Source organism: Stegostoma tigrinum, chromosome 16 (genome assembly GCF_030684315.1).
Source record: "Stegostoma tigrinum isolate sSteTig4 chromosome 16, sSteTig4.hap1, whole genome shotgun sequence".
Classification (NCBI taxonomy): domain Eukaryota; kingdom Metazoa; phylum Chordata; class Chondrichthyes; order Orectolobiformes; family Stegostomatidae; genus Stegostoma; species Stegostoma tigrinum.
The window spans coordinates 10,413,579-10,434,672 of record NC_081369.1 but is presented as its reverse complement, the minus strand read 5'-3'; the positions used below and the strand labels follow the sequence as shown (position 1 = coordinate 10,434,672).

General features: G+C 39.2%; 2 protein-coding genes across 8 annotated transcripts in view; one reads left to right on the top strand and one right to left on the bottom strand.

Moving 5' to 3' along the window:
• The window catches only part of ndrg4 (NDRG family member 4), a 160,330-nt gene extending 156,071 nt beyond the window's left edge, over positions 1 to 4,259 (top strand). For all 4 annotated transcript variants that reach the window (XM_048546331.2, XM_048546330.2, XM_048546332.2 and 1 more), the window contains one exon: positions 3,322 to 4,259. In XM_048546331.2, coding sequence (XP_048402288.1) covers positions 3,322 to 3,488 — 167 coding nt within the window. In that variant the 3' untranslated portion in view covers positions 3,489 to 4,259. The remainder of the gene's footprint in view (positions 1 to 3,321) is intronic.
• A 3,544-nt stretch (positions 4,260 to 7,803) lies between these two features.
• Positions 7,804 to 21,094, bottom strand: part of bbs2 (Bardet-Biedl syndrome 2) — a 64,289-nt gene continuing 50,998 nt past the window's right edge. For all 4 annotated transcript variants that reach the window (XM_059651597.1, XM_059651599.1, XM_059651600.1 and 1 more), the window contains 4 exons: positions 13,698 to 13,835; positions 11,142 to 11,254; positions 9,020 to 9,168; positions 7,804 to 8,283 (listed from right to left, as the gene is read on the bottom strand). In XM_059651597.1, the coding sequence (XP_059507580.1) occupies positions 8,177 to 8,283; positions 9,020 to 9,168; positions 11,142 to 11,254; positions 13,698 to 13,835 (507 nt within the window). In that variant the 3' untranslated portion in view covers positions 7,804 to 8,176. The remainder of the gene's footprint in view (positions 8,284 to 9,019; positions 9,169 to 11,141; positions 11,255 to 13,697; positions 13,836 to 21,094) is intronic.

Sequence of the window (21,094 nt, the reverse complement as noted above, 5' to 3'; positions counted from 1 at the left end):
TACTTAAGCATAGGTTAATGTTTCAGGTGGAGACCTCAAAACAAATCTGGTGTACTATTCTTTCAAACTAGGACATCAATTTGTCTGTTCTTAGTCAGATTGGATAATCCCTCTATAGCTGTAACTTTTTTTTCACAAGGGTTTAACATTTTGGCGAGAAAATATAAGGTATGAGTGGAAACAATTTTGAAAAATAAAAACAGAAAGAGATTGTTTAGATATTTGAAAAGAGAGCTGATTGTGTTGGTATTATAGAAATTGAATTTAGGGAATTAATAATAAAACAGATTTTTTTTTAGTCACATGTACCTAATATAGTGAAAAGCTTTGTTTTGCGAGCAGTACAGGCAAATCATCACAAACAAGACAAACAGATCATAGAGTGCTTAGACAAAGCAAGGCAAAGTTACTGCTGCACAGGAGGTGCATGAAGCAAGATCAACATTATTTGAAGATAGAGAGGGCCTTCAGCAGCCTAGTAACAACAGTCTTCACTGTCGTGGAACATCCCAGATATAGCTATAATTTTATTGAATTCCTCCCCTCCATTTCTTGATTTACAATCACTAGGTAAGCTGTACTGAGCAAATTGTTAGAGCTATGAGTTTATAAATCCACAAAGTAATGGTAGACTTAATAATAAGGACTTAGGAAATGAGATAATTAACATGTTGGTTCGAATGTTTAAAAATTCCATGAGATTGTGGAAACAGTGAGGGGGAAGAGACAGAAAGCAGGAAACTACATGGCATTTAGCTTGACATCTGTCATTGAGAAGATTTTAGAAGTTATTATTAAAGACTTTACTTAGAGTCTGTAAAGTACCATCTTGTGAAAAAGAAAATATGTCCAGTTTATTGAAGTTCTTTGAGAGGAGTAATGTGCTACAGATGATTGGAATCTGGTGTCTGTACTGTACTTAAAATTTCCAGAAGGTGCTTGATAAGGCTACTGCAGAAAATAAGAGCGTGTGATGTGGGGGTAGCATTTGGCATGGATAGAAGATTGACCAGGAAACAATGTAGGCGTAAACAGGTCATTTTCTGGTTAGAATGAATAGCTTGCCCCAGAGAAGAATTCTGGGGTCCCAACCCATTCTTTTAAAAAAAAACATTGATGTGGATAAAAATGACTGAAGGGTTGTTTGGTATAAGACAGAAAAGCAAGTTGTCAAGAGGAAATGAAGCTACAAAGCATTATAGATATACATAGTGAATAGAAAAGAGCTGACAAATTAAGTAATGTGAGAAAATACAAAACTCCATTTTGGGCAGGAATTTTAAAAAAAGCACATTATGTAAACGGTGAGAAACTGCAAGAATTTTAAAGATACAGATGGATCTGGATGTCCTCATGTATGCAGATAGAGCAAGCATTGAATAAAGCTAACGGAATGTTGCTGTTTTATTTCAAGGGGAGTGAAATGCAAAAGTAGTGGGTATACACTTAAGTTATGCAGGGTACTGGTGGGGCCACATCTGGAGTATTGTTACGTTGTTGCCTAAATAAGGAGACCAGTACTGTGTTTAGAAGTAGTTCAGAGAAGGTTTGGTAGGCTAATGGTCAGAGTAGGGATATTATCTTATGAGTAAAGATTGGACAAGTTAGGCTTGCTTTTGCTCGAGTTTAGAAAGGGTTTTGACAAGGTGCAGGCAGATTGACTATTTCCTTTTGTCGGAGATTTTAGAACTATTGGTAATTGTGTGATCCCTTAATTTTTAACAATTAAGACAAAAATGAGGTTTTGTTTTTTTTGCAAATGTTTGTGCATCTTTGCTTCTGCCACAGAAGGGATTCAGAAAGTAAAGATCGATTCTTGACAAGCAAAGGGGAGCAGGGTCATCATAGGTATCTGGGAACATCAATGTTGGAGCAGGCTTGAGGGGATGAGTCGTACATTCCTGCTCCTAGGTTGTATGAAGCCGGGCTTTGATCCCAATTACTCTTACAATGACAGGAGGTGCTGCTCAGATTGGTTTTATTATGAATATCTGTCTGACTGCATTGCTTAAGGATCTGATTGCTCTATTTTCAGTTTGCTCAAGACATTTACAACTAAATTAACTCCATATTTGTAGTTATCTATTTTGTTAAGATGCAGTGTAAGAATCTGTTGGATTGTCTCTTAGACATTATTTATCTATGAAACATAAATTAACAGGCACACTTAACAAAGAGGTAACATTCTACCATATGTCGGCATATATCTCACTATAAGCAGCTGTAGTTTAAGCCATTTGGTTTGGGTTCTCCTCATCTCATCTGCTACAGTAAATGTGTATTTTAGCAACATTTCAGGATGATTTGAAAGAAGCTTATCAAACACCTTACATTAGTTCTATTATTACCAAAAAGTTTAAGATATATGTTAATACGTTATCTCCAAAATAAATTGCAAAAACCAGAGACAAACTTAACAGAATCATCAAAAGAAATCTATACTCAGAAGATGAGTGGAAATAGAATTGATCGACATGAGAAGTTCAAGACACAACAGTATCCTGGGCTGTGTAAATTAAATCCGAGACCACAGGCAGTGCACTCAAGGGCTATTTTCCATATTGTAGAGAAGAGCCTTTGGGTTAAAAGTTCTGGTGTTGACATATTACCCTGGTAGCACAGTGGTAGAAGAATCACAGGTTCTATCATTGCAGTTCCTTATTGGTCAATGGAAAGTGCCAAGAAGTATAGCACATCCCTGAGAGGGAAGGATTTGATGGGTCCAGGATGTCTTCATGGTGACTTGCACTGAGAGGCAAAAACTTGGCAGTGGTTTACCTATTGTACACTTGCCGTACGAAATGACAAAAAAAAAAATTGGAGATAGGGTAGGAAGGAAACAAATTTTATTGATGACAGGTAAGGTTTTCAGAGCTGCAACTCTGATTAGAAAATGAATACTTTAAACAAATATCAGTGTGCTCGCTAAAAGATGCACATTGCAAGCCTGGACTCTGGCTCTGCCTGAATCTGCACGTGAAGGCTGTGAAACAGTATCATTACTCACTCGCATGACAGACCTGTGAAGCTCCATCAGAAACTAAATGCATGACATTTTCAAGTACTGCTGCAAATGGCATGTCACAGTTGTGCTTTGCCCTGTACAAACGGTAAAATGTGCATTGGGTGCGTTTAGAAAACTAGCAAATGTGTGCCTCCTAAGGTCTATTGAACAAACTCCCTCTGGCTGCCCTCATTGCCTGATGCTCAACGTAAGATTCCTGTAATGACTGTTCAATTTGGATGAAGACTTGTTAACAATGAGTTTACATGACATACTGGTTTTAACAAATCACATCATGATCTGTCCCTCTTTTTCAGTGGCATCTGCCAGTATGACTCGGTTGGCTCGTTCTCGTACAGCCTCCCTGACCAGTGCCAGCTCGGTAGACGGATACCGTCCACGAATCTGCACTCAAACCAATAGTAGTGACAGTGTGGGCCAGGTGACTCAGAACATCTCACACACCATGGAGGTGTCTTGTTAAAAAGGTGATGGAATATAGTTAAAAAGAAACACGAGGCTGTTACTCCCTCACACGGTTCTTGGTATTGCTCTTGGCGTGGAAGCAGTTAAGACATAAGAGTAGAGATTGCTTCACTCCTTCGCAGTGTAGCAGTCTGTGATTTTTCTAGTCTAACAAATAAAAGGCTGTCTACAGCATTGTTTTTTCTTGCATGGTTGCAATCATTGTGAGTTGTAATTTGATAGTTGCCTGAGCTTCTCCGAACTGTTAGCAGGCCTTCATTTAGTCCTATATTACTCCAGCCAATCATTGCCATGGTACATATTAGGGACTGTGCCAATGTAATAGTATTAAGTTATTTGTTTAACTTGTGCAGTGGAAAAGCGTCACAATTTGAGCTGTTCTAAATGTGGAGGCATTTCAGAGTTAACTAACTGTTCTAGATGTTCCTTATGCTTTCTGTAATACAGGGTGCAATAGCTGCTCTATTTACTGCAGATGTAGTGCATCAGATGCCATTATTGAGTGTTTTGTAGATACTTTTATTCTCTCTTCTCCCTCAACTTCTGTTTGTAAAATTATAAAATGAAGAGGTCAAAGTTTGCTGTGAGTTTCGTGTTCTGATCTTTGTGATAATCGTAGTGCTGTTGAGATACTTTTTTGTATAGAATTTATCCTTTGTTGTGGTTGCTGTTGATCTAATACTTAACCACGGCTGTGAAAACCACTATCACTATTAATGTACTTAATTACTATGTTTGAGAAAGTAATAAAATCAATATGGAACAAAAATTATTTCTTTCTTGGCCTTCCTTTTAGATAGCAATGGGAAGAGGTCACTGACTCGTGGTTTTGTCATTTCCTGCGCCCACACACAGAATTGTTCCCAGGTAGACAATACTACAAAAAGGTTACCTCAAGCATCACCGGGTAACCATCTGACCTTGGCTGGAATTTGTGTCGAACAAACTTTCCATTCTTGGTGCTGAGATGCAAATGTTTTCCCAGCTCACATTAGTTCACGAATGGGGGATTGAATGGGAAATTTTCCTGATTTGTGCAACTCACTTGACAAATCACAAGTGCCCTGCATGTCCTGTGTTCAGTCAGAATGAATATTCATACTATCCCTCTGTGGTCTGATTTTCTACAGAATTGCACATGCTGTTTCCAGATCTGCAGCTGACACTCTGGTCTACCTCATTCATCATTTCCTTTGGCTGTTATTTCTGGCAGAGGTACTCAATGATGGATAAGCTAAAGGTTCCATTAGTTGAACATTAATTTAGAAAACATCGTATTCATTAAAAAGTTTGTGATTTACAACAGCAGTCTCCTCCTCATAGAGCTTTCTAAGGCAGCTTGTATAGGTACAGAGAACACTTGCTCTTGTCTGACCAAGACAACAGATTGCAGGTATGAAACCATTACTTGCCCATCTTCAGCTAAACTTTACAGCTACCCAGCTCATACTCCTATCAAAATCCATTCTCTACTATTCCTTTACTGTATGACCATATTTTCCATATGCCTCCTTCAATAGTCTCCATTGTTCATCCTCGAACTTTGAAATTCTGTGCTGTCCCACGCTAAGTTCCATCTTTGCATCATTTAGTGATGTACATTTGTTCCTAATCACTAAAACATTTATTTCAAAATATTGCTTCCATTTACCTCCTGGTTCCTCCTAATGGCTTTTCCTGTGTCCATTGTTAAGCTCTTTGATCATCCAAAAATGGTTCGCTTCGTATTCTCTCTTCTCTGTTCTAATATTGATGGTAGAATTTACACCTATAAAAACTTACCATAAACCCCTTCACCCCACTCTTTCTCTATCTGCTTTTGATCCATCACCCTCCTGTTAATGTAATTTATACTTAGTCATTTCCCCAGAGCAGAAAAATAATTGGATAATCAACTCTGCATTTAACTTCATTAGCATCCTCCCAACAACCAGAGAAAACTTTCAACTCACCCAGGCAGGATTTAGAGTTCTGATCTGGTAAGTATACAACCCAGTTAATGCCCGATTCTTCATCAAGATCGTTAAAACTGGGCATTAATCAATTTTCTGAAGATCAATTTCTTTTTTCTCTCAACCCTCAGTATGTGATTGTCTGTTTACTCAATTAATGGAAGACAGAACAATAGAAAGGCAAATTAATAAACTATGAATTCGAATTAAAATTACAGATGTTAGCAAACGGCCATTTAATTCAACAACATTTTTTTTTATTGCAATTTACTAAAAGGTGATATTTACAAATGCCAACTAAATTAAATACAAGTTGCCTTATGTCAGGAATAAAAGAAAGATTGCAATTATATGACATCTTTAATAACATCACGTGGTCTCAAAGCATTTTACAGCCGAGGAATTAATTTCCTGAACTTGATAATGCAGAAAATATAAAAGCCAAATTTTGCTTAAGAAGATTCAATATGAATCTATGAATAGATAATCTACTTTTGTAATGCTGGTGGAGTGTCACTGATACCAGAGAGAACTTTTCAGTTCACGGACATAATGTCATAGATCTTTTATGTCCATGTCCTGTCACAATGCTACACTCTCTACCATGAAATGTTTGCCTAGATTTTATGCTTTCAGATCAAGCCTCATGAGCTTTTTGCCTCAGAAACAAGAATGTCATCAGCTTAACCATGACTGACAATATCTTGGAAAGAATTTATTTGTAATCCTGTCACAACTGATTAAATATTCAAAGTGGCTGGAAGCAAGATCAGCCATTGTTTGGAGATTAGAGTGTCTGAAATTGGGCAGGGAGTGGTGGTGAGAATGTTGTAATATTTTGATGTTGGTTAAAGTGGTTGCACAGAGTGAACCTAGTTACAGAATATGACTAGATAGTAGTTGGTCAATATAGCAGTTAAGTGCAAGACAGGAAGGGTCACCAGACCCAAAAAGTTTGGAGTGGAATAGGGATAATAAAAGGAAATAAGTTCGAAAAAGTGAGTGCTATTGCAATGTAGCAGTTGAGGTGAGGATTACAGCATTGCAGATACGTGGGTAGTTACAGAATAATGAAATATAGTAACTAAAATTTGATATAGATAAAAATATATGCAAAACTATATTGAACATGTACAGGGTGATAGCAAAGGACACACAAAAACCACAAGTGCATATTGTCAAGCAGAAGTTAATGCTAGTAGTACTGTATTATGGATTTACTGTAGTGTTAAAGACTTGCAAGTGGTTTAGTTTCAGTCATTGGAATTCTCCTCAGAACTGAGGAAGGGTCACCAGACCCAAAACATTAACTCTGATTTTTCTTCACAGATGCAGCCAGACCTGCTGAGCTTTTCCAGCAACTTCAGCAAGCAGACGTGATGTCAGTTTGATGCTGCTTCAGGTGCCTCAGTGTTTACGTAGGAGAATTATAGCCAGTTTGAAAACCTGTTCCCTGGTTGTTATTTTGGATGAGCGTGGTGTTCATAACTATGCAAGGTTATCTCCCTGTTGACTTATTTTAAAAATGCAATCTATGAGAAAGAAGTATGTGATACAACATTGGCATCTACTGGTCTAGTTGCATTTGGACAACAGCAAAATAATCAGAACTGAAGGGCTTTGCATGTTGTTTGACATTGTATATAAAAATGCACCATATTCAGTAGATGTTTGATTTCCAAACTGAAAATTCAGCAGGATTGACTAGTAGTGTGCATACTGGCTTGATTATTACTTTTATTACAAAGTATTATGAAAAAAAAAATTATTTCTAGCATCTGAATTTTTTATTCACTTCTGGGATGGAGACATTGGGTAGTTAAGTGCAAGATAGGAAGGATAATTTGGAGTGGAATAGGGATAATAAAAGGAAATAAATTCTAGAAATTGAGTGCTATTGCAATGTAGCAGTTGAGTTGAGGATTACAGCATTGCAGATATGTGGGTAGTTACAGAATAATATGCCCAATAATATATTGGGCAGCAATTATTACCTATCCCTAGTTGCCCTTGAGAAGGTGTAGTGAGCTGCGAACTGCTGCAGTCCACGTACTTTTGGTTGAAAATTATGTATAACTTAAATTAATCCCAATTGGTTACTCTAATGGTAATGAGCGAAGGAGAGACGTTATGAATGGAACAGGCTATTTGGAGCGGATGGACAGATATAGGATTGATGATAATGGGAACTGCAGATGCTGGAGAATCCAAGATAACAAAGTGTGAAGCTGGATGAACACAGCAGGCCAAGTAGCATCTCAGGAGCACAAAAGCTGACGTTTCGGGCCTAGACCCTTCATCTGATGAAGGGTCTAGGCCCGAAACGTCAGCTTTTGTGCTCCTGAGATGCTGCTTGACCTGCTGTGTTCATCCAGCTTCACACTTTGTTATCTTGGATATAGGACTGAGTATCGATGGAGACAGAAGATGGGGGATTGACAGGATAAATAGATGTTCAAAATAAATCACATCTATTCAATTCCTTATCATTTCGTGACACATTTTAAGTCCTTTCTATGTCCTTCTCCATAGCTTGAGCTATTCTGGTACTTTACTCACTTATACTGTGATATCTAAAACATAAGATAATTACACTCGAGTCAGACCTGCTCACCCAGCTAGATTTGGGTGTGATGGTTTGGGGTTGCGTATGTTTGTGTTGCCTATGTGCCTTCTTACTATTTATGAAGCAACTGTGGTTCTACTATTGCCTTGGCCAATACCCGTGACCTTTTCAGGATGAAGTGCTGCCAGCACGCATAATTTTGAAAAGTGCATTGACGTTGTTATTTTTGATGGCATCTCGACACGCAGAGATCACTTGGGTCTTGGGCTTCCCAACTGGAAGATAATGAAACAAAACATGTTGGATAATGAAAGGGCTTCAAAACACCAAGAACATCTTTAATTAATTTGTAACTAGGTTCACACTCTACAACCACTTTAACCAACCTCAACATATTATGACATCCTCACCATTCCAATCCCTATGCCAGACATTCTAAGCTCCAAATAAAGTATTAGTCAGCCAACAGGAAAAGCTTATACTCTAGAAGTGTGCAAAAATATTCATTATAATAAATCGGGTCTCTTGCTAACCGGAAGATGGTTATGACAAACAAACCTGGTAGATACAGTTGACTGAATCAGCTGTAGCTTTAAATAGACTAAAAATTCTTTGCATTTTTTACTTTGAAGAGACATCCATCTGCAACAGATGGTATTTTGTATTATACATTGAATCAAATTTGATAACAGGAATAGGGATTCAGTCCTTTCATTTTCTTTGTTCTGTCAGGTCTCAATCTATAAGATTTTTATAGTATGCCTACCACCAGTTTCTGATGAATCATAGATTTAACCCAGCTTCGACTGGAAACTTAAGAGGGAATCAATGAGATGGATTTTTCTGTTCAAGCCTCTATGCACAATAGTCTATTGAGAGTTAGGTGCAGGAACAAGAGATGAAGAGATGACGACTCTTACCACCAGGTATTTGCACCTTTTGATTCCTACTAGTTATGTTTCTAGTCATTCATGCTTAATATGAAGCTCACTTAACTCCTTTTTAACTCACCTCGCAGGCGTCCTGCCCTTTGTATTGCCTGATTCACTGCTCGTAGACAGCTCAGAAGTTCAGTGTGGTTGTTACAGCGAATCTTGTAACCATTTATCAAATCTCGATTTAAGTCATAAAGATCCGTGTATCCTTTTTTCATACTTTTCCTAAACATAGCAAGAAAAAAATTGAGATGGTAGAGAGCTCTAATTTGAATTCTTTAATAGGTGTGGGTCTTCAGCATACCATTTGTCTTATTATATCCAAAAGATACTAAATAACACATGGTAGATGTTGGTAAATAATGCTTCATAGCATAACAAATGTCATAATAGACTGTCCTCCCCTTGTATCCTTACCCGGTTGAACTGAAGACTCATTGCACGATCTTCATCTTTAATTCATTCCCTCTCAGTCCTTCGAATCGATGAACTATGAAGATCTTCCACAAATTTTAGCCTTTTGAATCTCAGCGTAGTCACTTAACTATTGCTTCATGATTAATGTTGATTTCTTCTAAATTTTTCATTGATATTGCCCTGCAGTAGAAGCCTTGCCTTTTTACTTGAGGGACAGGACGAACAAACAGGCAGGTCATGCTGCATTTACCGATGAGTAAATCCTCAGGACTTCCACCATAAAGTTTAAAGTATGTAAAGAAAATACTCATATTCTAATGATCTTCCAAAGCTTTCACAAGCTCAGAATTTTTCTATTAGATTGGAAAATTGCAAATGGAGCTCCATTTTTAAGGGAAGTAAGAGAAGGTAATTATAGAGCTGATAATCTAACATCTGGTGAGAGTAGGTAATGAAAATTTATAATTAAAGGTAGAGTAATAGCATTTAGAGAAATTTGGGCAGATTAAAGAGCTAATAGGAAAATTATAGACCACAAGCCTAATCAATTTTTTGAGGAAATAATTAAAGTAATAAACATTGGAATATTTATGGGTGTAACTTCTAAGAACTAACAGAAGGCATTCTGGAAGGCTATGTTTAAGTGACTGCTTAGCCCAAATTAAACTAATTAAATTGATGGTAAAAGCTTTGACCTGGCTGGGGATAATGGACATCATCTTGAACAGGAAGAATGAGAATAGTGGTGACTCTACGTGCTGTGAGTTGAACTATTTAAGATTATAAATTAGATAATGCGACAAAACAGCCATATACCAAACATAAACCAAAAGAACTGCAGATGCTGTAAATCAGGAACAAAAACAGAAGTTGCTGGAAAAGCTCAGCAAGTCTGGCAGCATCTGAAGAAAAAATTCAGAATTAACATTTCGGGACTGGTGATCCTTCCTCAGAACTGATGGTTGCTGGGAAATCGTTGGTTTATAAGCAGAACATAGAGAGGGGGATGTGATAGGGAGTAACCGATAAGATACAGCTTGAAGAAAGAGAAGACCAGTTGGATAGACAAAAGACACATATCATGACACAAGGATTAACTGATCCAGATAAAATATAAAGTTACAGAGGGATGGATTGAATGAATAAGCAAAGCTGTGACAGCTGAATTTCAATAAAAGGTAAGATAGCATCATCAATTTTGGATCAAGAAACAATAGATTTGAGAATGTTTTAAAATGGTAACACATTAGGAACAATGGAGTGTCAGAAAGATTCAAGGAATCTACAAACACACCCTTTTCAGGGTTATTGGACAGAAATCAAAACATTAACCTTGGTTGAATTTTCCCTTTCTCACAAACCTAATGATATTGAAACCAAATGTAATATGCCCTGTGTTACCCTCGTGGACACTGGCAAGGTTTGAACCAGGACCATAAAGTAAACATGGCCAAGCACCAAAGTGACTGGTATATTTACCCACTGAACTAAGGATGACTCAGTAAAGTTATTTCAGACAGTAAATCTATTACTTAATTTCTGACCATAACAGCATACCTCCAATCATTCACCTGCAGCTGCTCATTGATAATTTCAAACTAGCTCATATTGCTAGGCAAGAGACAGAATTACTTCAAGTTTTGAATACCGTGATCTGCACCTAAAGAAGTATTAGCATATGGTTTCATAATCTGGAGAAAACTGTTCAGCTACCTTAGTTTATTTTTATCCCTCTGAACCATATTAAATTATAATATATCACTACAACATCAGTTACTCACATATCTCCCATTAATCGTGCATCCTCTGCCCGGACCAACAAGCTACGGACTAGATTGGAATGATCGGCCATCTCAGCAGTGAGCTTTTGATGTACAGAATGGTAGTCATCCATCTGCCAGGACAAAGTAGTACAAATCAGTAGATTGTGCAAACCAATTCTCCCACTGGTTGGTCAAAACAATTATATTGCAAAGACTATAAAGTATGTGAGACTGAGTCAAAATAAAATATCAATAATTGAGTCATGATTATTTCTCCTAATCTAGCTTTTCCATCTCCCAGATGGGTAATAAAGTATTCAAGGCAAACCCACATCATAGTCTTGAACATGGGAGTTTCTCTGTGCTTTATATGTATAAAAGAAAAATGTATTCATAACCAATTTCTGAACGGACGGTGCCTGGGACCCAGGTTCAATTCCACATTTGGGTGACTGTCTGTATGAGTTTCCTCGGTATTCGGGTTTCCTCCCACAGTCGAAAGATGTGCAGGTTAGGTGGATTGACCATGCTAAATTGCTCACAGTATCCAGGGATGTGTAGGTTGGGTGGATTATCCATGGGAAATGCAGAGTTACAGGGATAAGTTGAGTCTGGGTGGGATGCTCATTGGAGGTGGGAAAATTGTGACAATCCTGAGAGATTGGATAAAATGTCACTTAGAAAGGCATGGACTAGTCAGGAATAGTCAGCATGGCTTTGTTAAGGGAAGTTCATGCCTTAAAAATATGAAATCTTTGAGGAATTGACAAGGAAGATTGATGAGGCTAATGCAATGGATGTTGTCCTCATGTGTTTTAATAAGGTATTTGGTAAGGTCCCACATGTAAGATTGGTCAAAAAAACAAGCGCATGTGATACAGGGTAATTGTCAAATTGGATCCAAAGTTGGCTAAGTAACAGGAAACAAAGAGCTGCTCTTACAAATGGAAAGCTGTTTCAACTGCTGTTCCACAGGCTTTGGTGTTGAGACCCTGTTGATTGTTTTATGCATTAGTGATTTGACTAGAATGTGGTGGTGGGTTTGGGGTGTGCCATGAGGAGGTGGGGGAGCAGAGTTAGGAAATTTGCAGATGACATAAAAATTGGCCATGTAGTGGATACTGTAGAAGATTGCTGTAAGCTCCAAAATGATACAGATAGGTTGGCGAAGTGGATGTGAATACACAGAGGGGTAGATGAAGTGAGAGATCTTGGCATGCAAGTGCACAAATCCCAAAATATAACAGTACAGATAGATAAGATTGTAAAGAAATCATATGGAATGCTGTCCATCATTGGCAAAGGTATAGAATACAAAAGTAAGGAAATGATTATGAAACTGTACAAGACACTGGTGAGGCTACAACTGGAAGGATGCATTTCCTCTGGAGAGGTGCAACAAAGATTTATTAGAATGTTGCCAGGGCTGGAGAACTGTAGCTACGAGGAGAGATTTAGAGGGGTTAGGGTTGTTTTCCTTGGATTGGAGAAGGTCAAGTGTGACATGTTTGAGGTACACAACATTGTGAGGTGTAGCGATAAAGTAGCCAGAAGGAACCTGTTTCCCTTTGCTGAGAATTCAAATAACAGTGGTCATAGATTCAAGCTAAGTTAGAGGGGAAGTGAGGAAAACTTTCCGTATACAGAGGGTGGTGGGTGGGATCAGAGAGGGCACCTGGGTGTCTTTTGGATCAGCATGGACAGATGGGCTGAAAGGCCTCATGTGTAGATCATTTCTATGGTTCTAAAGTAATGTAGAAATATGTGTACAGCATTCTGGTTTGAAATTTATAATCTGTTGTACTCCTCATTGTAACCAATAGGTTTCATACTGACAAGTAAAAGCGAGGAATGGAGAGCTACTTGATCCAAAATTCAATCAATTACTCATTTTTTTCAAATTTTCATGTCATATTGATGAATGCAGGTGACATGCCTTAGTTCACCTACAGTAATGAAAGGACATTCATTACAACCACATAAACTGGAATTATAGCAGAATTGTCGCTGCAACTCAATCATAAACAGATCATACTGCATACTGTAACATACTATGCTTTAAAGCTAAATATGAGTATTTCAATAAGGCTTCATTATATTAAATTTTACTTAGTGTATATTTCAACCTCACTTCAAATCATGGCCGTTCCATCGACATGAATCACAAACTTTATTTTAGAGAGGCCTCTAAGTAGGTTTAAAGGAAATCAACATTCATATAAAGCAACAGATGTTATGCCCCTGAAAGTTCCTACCACATATTTATTACATTTAACTTTTCTTTCAGGATAAATAATAAATAAGTGTCACTGTAATTGTAATTTTCAGAAACTGCGAGTTCATCTTCAAAACAATCTGCCTCAAGTAACTGCTGTGAAAAGTGGAGCAAGGTAACAACTGAATTAGGGGATTGGCAGACTAATAATTCAGCCGATCTGTTTGGTGCATTTTTAAAAACTTCAGTTTAAATGAAAAAAAGCATCTTTTTCCTCCTCAAATATTAACAATGTTATCCATGAGTTCAAATGCCACTGATATGTTGGTTGGATGTTTTTGGATAGGCATTGCACCTACCTGAACAAGTATTTGACGTAGCTCTTCAAAGTAAGCTGGGAAGTCTGCTTCGACCTGTAGATCTTCAATGGCCAGGAAAGATGCCATGGACTGGATAAGTTCACCAGCAAGGTCAATGTCCTCTGTTCTGACAGTGACCTGTTCATTGGAAATAAATGCCAAATCATCAAAAGCAGGCATCTTCCAAAATCAGGAAGAAAGGAATAAAGACATGTCATTTGATATAATCCTCCATGCACTGACAGCACTGTCCAATCCTATATCAGGAAGATCTGAAGCTTTGACCCTGCAGCAGTTGAAAAACATAAATCAATAAAAATCAATTCCAATATTCCTTAAAAAGTTAAAATGCAGCAATAAGGAAGTTTACCCCTCCAAATGAAAGCTGCAGCCTCAACTTAACTATTATTCTCTCCCTGATTAGATGAAAAACTACAAATAAATTCAACAAGAGGACAAATTCCACTGAAGGTCAAAGATACAGGGAGGATCTTGAGTTAACAATAAAAGTTATAATGTTCAACCATATGTATCAATCCCATCTTTGAAGTGCGAACAGGATGAAACTGCAGACCCTCACAGCCCAGGATTTCTTCTTCACAATGTAGTTACTCTGATTGCCTTCACACTCGGTCTTTTTAACCAGGTACTGACCCAGTTCTTAAACAATTTAATTCATTAGACACTAATTACCCTTCAGAGGTATTTGTTTTACACAGAATACTACAGTGTACAAAGAGGCCATTTAGCATATTACACTGGCTCTGTGAAAGAGCAACGCAGTCAGTCTCATTACCTGGCTTTCTCCCTGTATTCCTGCAATTCCTTTAGTTATTTATCTTCCTCCCTTTTGAAAGTTGTTCTTGAATCTGTCTTCATATTACAGATAGTTATCTTATAACACAATAGTTGCATTCTTGTGCAACTTCATGCTGTAGAAAATTGCCACAGAAAATGGTTATATTGCACTGTAGAAAGATTGTGTTATTCAAACAGTGCCCGCTATTCAACTTTCCCCCCACAGTGATCGAGACGCCCTTGACCGCGTCTCCCATATTTCCCGCAACACATCCCTCACACCCCGCCCGCGCCACAACCGCCCAAAGAGGATCCCCCTCGTTCTCACACACCACCCCACGAACCTCCGGATACAACGCATCATCCTCCGACACTTCCGCCATCTACAATCCGACCCCACCACCCAAGACATTTTTCCATCCCCACCTCTGTCTGCTTTCCGGAGAGACCACTCTCTCTGTGACTCCCTTGTTTGCTCCACACTGCCCTCCAACCCCACCACACCCGGCACCTTCCCCTGCAACCGCATGAAATGCTACACTTGTCCCCACACCTCCTCCCTCACCCCTATCCCAGGCCCCAAGATGACATTCCACATTAAGCAGAGGTTCACCTGCACATCTGCCAATGTGGTATACTGCATCCACTGTACCCGGTGTGGCTTCCTCTACATTGGGGAAACCAAGCGGAGGCTTGGGGACCGCTTTGCAGAACACCTCCGCTCGGTTCGCAACAAACAACTGCACCTCCCAGTCGCAAACCATTTCCACACCCCCTCCCATTCTTTAGATGACATGTCCATCACGGGCCTCCTGCAGTGCCACAATGATGCCACCCGAAGGTTGCAGGAACAGCAACTCATATTCCGCTTGGGAACCCTGAAGCCTAACGGTATCAATGTGGACTTCACCAGCTTCAAAATCTCCCCTTCCCCAACCACATCCCTAAACCAGCCCAGTTCGTCCCCTCCCCCCACTGCACCACACAGCCAGCCCAGCTCATCCCCTCCACCCACTGCATCCCAAAACCAGTCCAACCTGTCTCTGCCTCCCTAACCTGTTCTTCCTCTCACCCATCCCTTCCTCCCACCCCACGCCGCACCCCCATCTCCTACCTAGTAACCTCATCCCACCTCCTTGACCTGTCCGTCTTCCCTGGACTGACCTATCCCCTCCCTACCTCCCCACCTATACTCTCTCCACCTATCTTCTTTTCTCTCCATCTTCGGTCCGCCTCCCCCTCTCTCCCTATTTATTCCAGAACCCTCACCCCATCCCCCTCTCTGATGAAGGGTCTAGGCCCGAAACGTCAGCTTTTGTGCTCCTGAGATGCTGCTTGGCCTGCTGTGTTCATCCAGCCTCACATTTTATGATCTTGGATTCTCCAGCATCTGCAGTTCCCATTATCCCCGCTATTCATCAATTGCGTTACAGCCAATTCACATTAATGAAACAGTTGTTATAGCAGAAATACCTGTATTTGCATTATAATTGTCCCAGCAATACCAGGAGAAAAGCTGTGACAACTGTCTTGCATACTTCATTTAACCCTCTGCTGCATATTTATGTATCTACTCCTCTGCACAACCAAATAAATCTCCAGTTCTGCAAGGGAGACAAGGACAAACTGTTGGAATGCAACAGTTGTAGGGGATTCAATTGTAAGAGGAATAGATAGTCACTTCGGTGGCCACAAATAAGATTCTAGAATGCTATGTTGCTTCTCTCGAGTTACGGTAAAGGATGTCCCAGAGTGGCTAAAGAACATTGTGGAGGCTAAATGTGAAAGGTTAAAAAAAAACAGATGAGGTCCTAAAAACAGAATTTGGAGAGTTAGGAAGTAAGTTGAAAAGTAGGTCATATTAAAAAGGTAGTGCTCTCATGTTTATTACCAGTACCACATGCTTGTCAGAACAGAAATAGCAAGATTTATCAATTGAGTAAATGGTTAGGAAGATGGTGCAAGATGGGGGGCTTTCAGACATTGGAACTGGTACAAACTGGACAGGTCGCACCTGGGCAGGACTGGGACTGAAGTCCTAGGACAAGTATTTGTTTGTGTGGTTGGGCCAGGTTTAAACCAAATTGGCGATGCAAAGTGGGAACCTAAGCAGGGTGACAAGGCAAGCAGAAATAAGGATAGTAATAAATGGAAAACGGTAGACAGATTAAGCAAGGGGGTCAGAAAAACAGAACCACAGTACAAACAGTTAGGGTGATTAAAATGGCAAAAAGACAATTATGTATCTTAATGCACAAAGTATTTAGAATAAGTAGATGAGCTGACAGTGCGAATTCATGTAAACAGATATGATCTTGTAGCCATTATGCAAACATAGATACAAGACGATCAGAACTGGGAACTTAACATTCAGGGATAACACTGATGAGATGAAATGAGGACAATTGAGAGTGATGACCTAGGCTTGGATAATGTAGAGTCCATTTGGGTGGAGTTAAACTAAAGCAAGGGAAAGACAACGTGTGTAGAAGTAATGTACAGATCTTCAAACAGTAGCTACAACGTAGGAAACAGTGTAAGTCAACAGCTAATCGGGGCATGTAAAAAGAATATGGCAATAATTATAGCGGACTTTAATTTTCATGATGATTGGGTCAATCTAGTTTGAAAGGGTAAGTATAACACAATTTCATAGAGTGCATTAGGGTTAGTTTCCTAGAGCAATGTGTCATGGAACCACATCAACCAGGGAACAGGCTATCTTGGATCGTTTAATGGGTAATGATGCAGGTTTAATAAATGGCCTGAGAATGAAAGATCTTCTTGGAAGTAGTGATCATAACATGACGAATGTAAAATTCAGTACGAGAATGAGTAGCTGGGTTGGAAAGAACTATTTAAGTTAAATAAAAGGGAATTATAATGAAACGAGGATAGAGTTAGCTAAAGTGAACTGCGCAGATACATAAGCAGGAATGACAGTAAACAAGTAGTGGCAGATATTTAAGGAGGTAATTCATGACTCAGCAAAAACATATCCCAGTAAGGAGAAAAGATTCCACTGGCTAAAGCAACTATGACTAACCAGAGAAGTTAAGGAGAAAATAAAGTTGAACGAAAAAGCATCTGGAAGCAAAGGTCAGTGTTAGCCCTAATCACTGGGATAAATTCTGAAGCCATCAAAGACTAAAAGGATAATAAAGAAAATAAATTATGAAGGCAAACTAATGAAGAGTAATGACAGTAAGAGCTTCTTTAAATATATAAAAATGTATTTTTAAGAGGGAGAGTAATGCCAAAGTGAACACAGGTCCCTTAGAAAATGAATCTGAAGAGATGGCTTTGGGGAATAATGAAATAGTAGAGGAGTTAAACAGTTATTTTGCACTAGTCTTTACAACTGAAGATACTTCAACCATCCCATCCATCCCAAAGAATACCGAGTCATAGTGATATACAGCACAGAAACAGACCTTTCGGTCCAACTCGTTCGTGTTGACCAAATATCCTAAATAAATCTAGTCCCATTTGCCAGCATTAAGCCTACGTCGCTTTAAACTCTTCCTATTCAAGTACCCATCTAGATGTCAAAAATATGTTGCAATAGTAGCAGCCTCTACCACTTCCTCTGGCAGCTCATTCCATACCCGAACCGCCCTCTGCATGAAAAGGTTGTCCTTACAAATTTACTTCTCAATTTCCCACTGACTGTTGAAGTGCCTACAGTATAATCGCAGAAAGGTGATCATCCCTTTCTTATTTCTCAGTTCCACCCAAGTAACTTCCCTGGATATATTTCCAAGAATAAGTTCAGACGAATCCTTGGATTCTAGAGAAATACTGGAGAATTATTAAACGGCTAATGTGATACCCCAATTCAAAAAGGGAGGGAGGCAAGCAGGTAACTATAGACTGATCAGCCAAACATCTATTGTTGGAAAAATGTTGGAATCAATTAAGGAAATACTGGCAGCACATCTGGCAAAATCATAATCTAATCAAGCAGAGTAGCATGGCTTCATGAAAGGGAAATGATGCATTCAAGATTTTTGAGGAAATCTCAACCAGAGTGGATAGAAGGGAACTAGTAAATGTGAGGTAATTGGACTTCCAGAGGCAACATCCTTAACAAAACCTTAAGTCATAAGACAACGCTCCGTGGTGTTGGAGGTGGTATATTGGCATGGATAGGGAATTGGCTAATGGACAGATAACAGTCAGATGGGATAAGGGGTTCTTTTCTAGGTTGGCAACAATTAATTGGGGGGCAGAGGGGGGCAACACAGGAGTCAGTGCTGGGATCAAAAGTATTTGCATATATCTATCAATGCCACGGAAGCAAGAAGCAAATTATTGTAGCCAAATTTTCAGACAAAACAAAAATAGGAGGAAAGGCAAGTTATGGGTGAGATGCATTGTATATATATTGAGTATATTGAAAGGTTAAGTAAGTGAGCAACAAATTGGCGGAGGAGTATAATGTCGGCAAATGTGACATTGTTCTTTTTGTAAGGGAATACAAAAGAACACAATACTATTTAAATGGAGAAAAACTGCAGAAAGCTATGACACAAGGCCCTTGGGGGTACTTGTGAATGAAACACACTAAGCAAGTATACATGTAGTAGGTGAACAGGAAGTCAAATGGAATGTTAGCCCTTATTTCAAGGGGGTTGGAGTGTAAGAATGGGAAGGTCTTGCTGCAACTGTACAAGGTGCTGGTCAGACTACATTTGGAGTATTGAAAGTAGTTTTGATCCTCTTATTTAAGACTTTTTTGGAAGCTGTTCAGAGAAGGTTCACTAGGACGATCCCCATGTTGAGGGATTATTTAATGACCAATGCTAATCAGGTTGGAATTCTACTCATTGGAACTTGGAAGAATGAGAGGTGATCTCATTGAAACATAGATTCATAAGGGGCTTGAAGAGTCAATGCAGAGAGGAGATTTCCCCTCATGGGAGAGTCTAGGACTAGAGGGCATAGTCTCAGAATAAACAATTACTAAGTTAATACTGAGATGAGGAGGAATTTCTTCTCTGAGGGGACAGTGTCTTTTGAACTCCTTGCCAGAGAGAGCTGTGGGGCCAGAGTCCTTGCAAATATGAAATAGATAATTATTCATCAGTAGCGGAATCGTGTTGCTAAGAAAATGCAGGAAAGTGGAAGAGGAATGTCAGATCAGCCATGATCCGCCTGCTCCACTATTCAGCCTCGAAGGGTTGAACAGTCTGCTCCTGTTCTTGTTTCTTATGGTCTTAAGAGTTTTTAAAAAAATGTTTATCTGGTTCACTCAGCTCTGATCACCACTTGAACATACTGACTGTTCACAAAAACCTTGCATGCTTGCAGATTTGTGACTCCTTAAATATCTCAATCAGTTAAAAGCAACACATGGTTGACTGGAACTGGAAGGTCTCCAGATTAAGCTCAGCAGCTTTTGCTAAACTGAACTGTAACAGGAACCTAAGTGGTGCTATAACTAAACTTTGAGTTAGGCAAGATAAATTTAGTTAATGTACTTGATCCTGACCTTTATTTTGAGATGTTCATTTTTATGGACAAGGTCAAACTCATACAGATTGTCACATTGTCATAGGTTTGTACAGCACGGAAACAGATGCTTAGATTCAACTCGTCCATGCCAACCAGATATGCTAAATTAATCTGGTCCCACTTTCCAGCATTTGGCCCTTTTAAACCTGTCCTATTCATGTCACCATCCAGATGCCACTTAAATGTTGTAACTGTACCAGTCTCCACCACTTCCCCTAGCAGCTTTTTCCATGCATGCATCACTCTCTGCATGAATAAACAGCTCCATAATAACAGAAAAATGCTTGCGAGTGGAACAAAGTGACAATCCTCAGTGGACCTATAAGCATATAATGTAGTATCAATCTGCTGAAGGACCCTTGGAAATAAAAATCTTGCAAGAATAATTGTAAAGAAGGTTGCTCAGGATTTGGTTTGAAATCATTATCCTGTACATATGCATGATAAATGTGAGACCATTCACTTTGGAAGCAAAGACAGGAATATGTATTATTATCTGAATGAATATAAATTGAGAGGGGGGCATGGGTAACGAGATCTGGGTGCCCTCATACATCAGTCACTGATATTAAGTATACAGGTGGAACACGCAGTCAAGAGAGTAAGTAGAATGTTGACCTTTGTATCAAGAGGATTTGAGTACAGGAGCAATGATGTCTTGTTGCAAATATACTGGAATAATGTGTGTAGTTTTGGTCGCTTTGTCTGTGGAGTAATATTCTTGCTGTAATGGGACTGCAACAATAGGTTTACCAGACTAAATCATGGAATGGCAAGACTGACGTACGAACAGAGGTTTAATCAGTTAGGATTATATTCATTGGGGTTCAGAAGAATAAGGGTGTGTCTCACAGACACCCATGAAATTTTAACATGACTGTGAAATGCAGGTGGGGGAGTGAGGGGAAGATGTGTTTGATGGTGCTGTTCTGCTGCTGTTGTCTGAAATCAGAAGCTGGTGGGATGAAAAGTGAGGAAAATGGGGACCTGATCATGCCGTTGTGAGTGATGGGAAGGGGACAAGGGCAGAAGCACGGGTGATAGGTCAGATAAGGTTGAGGGCACTGTCAACCACAGTGAGC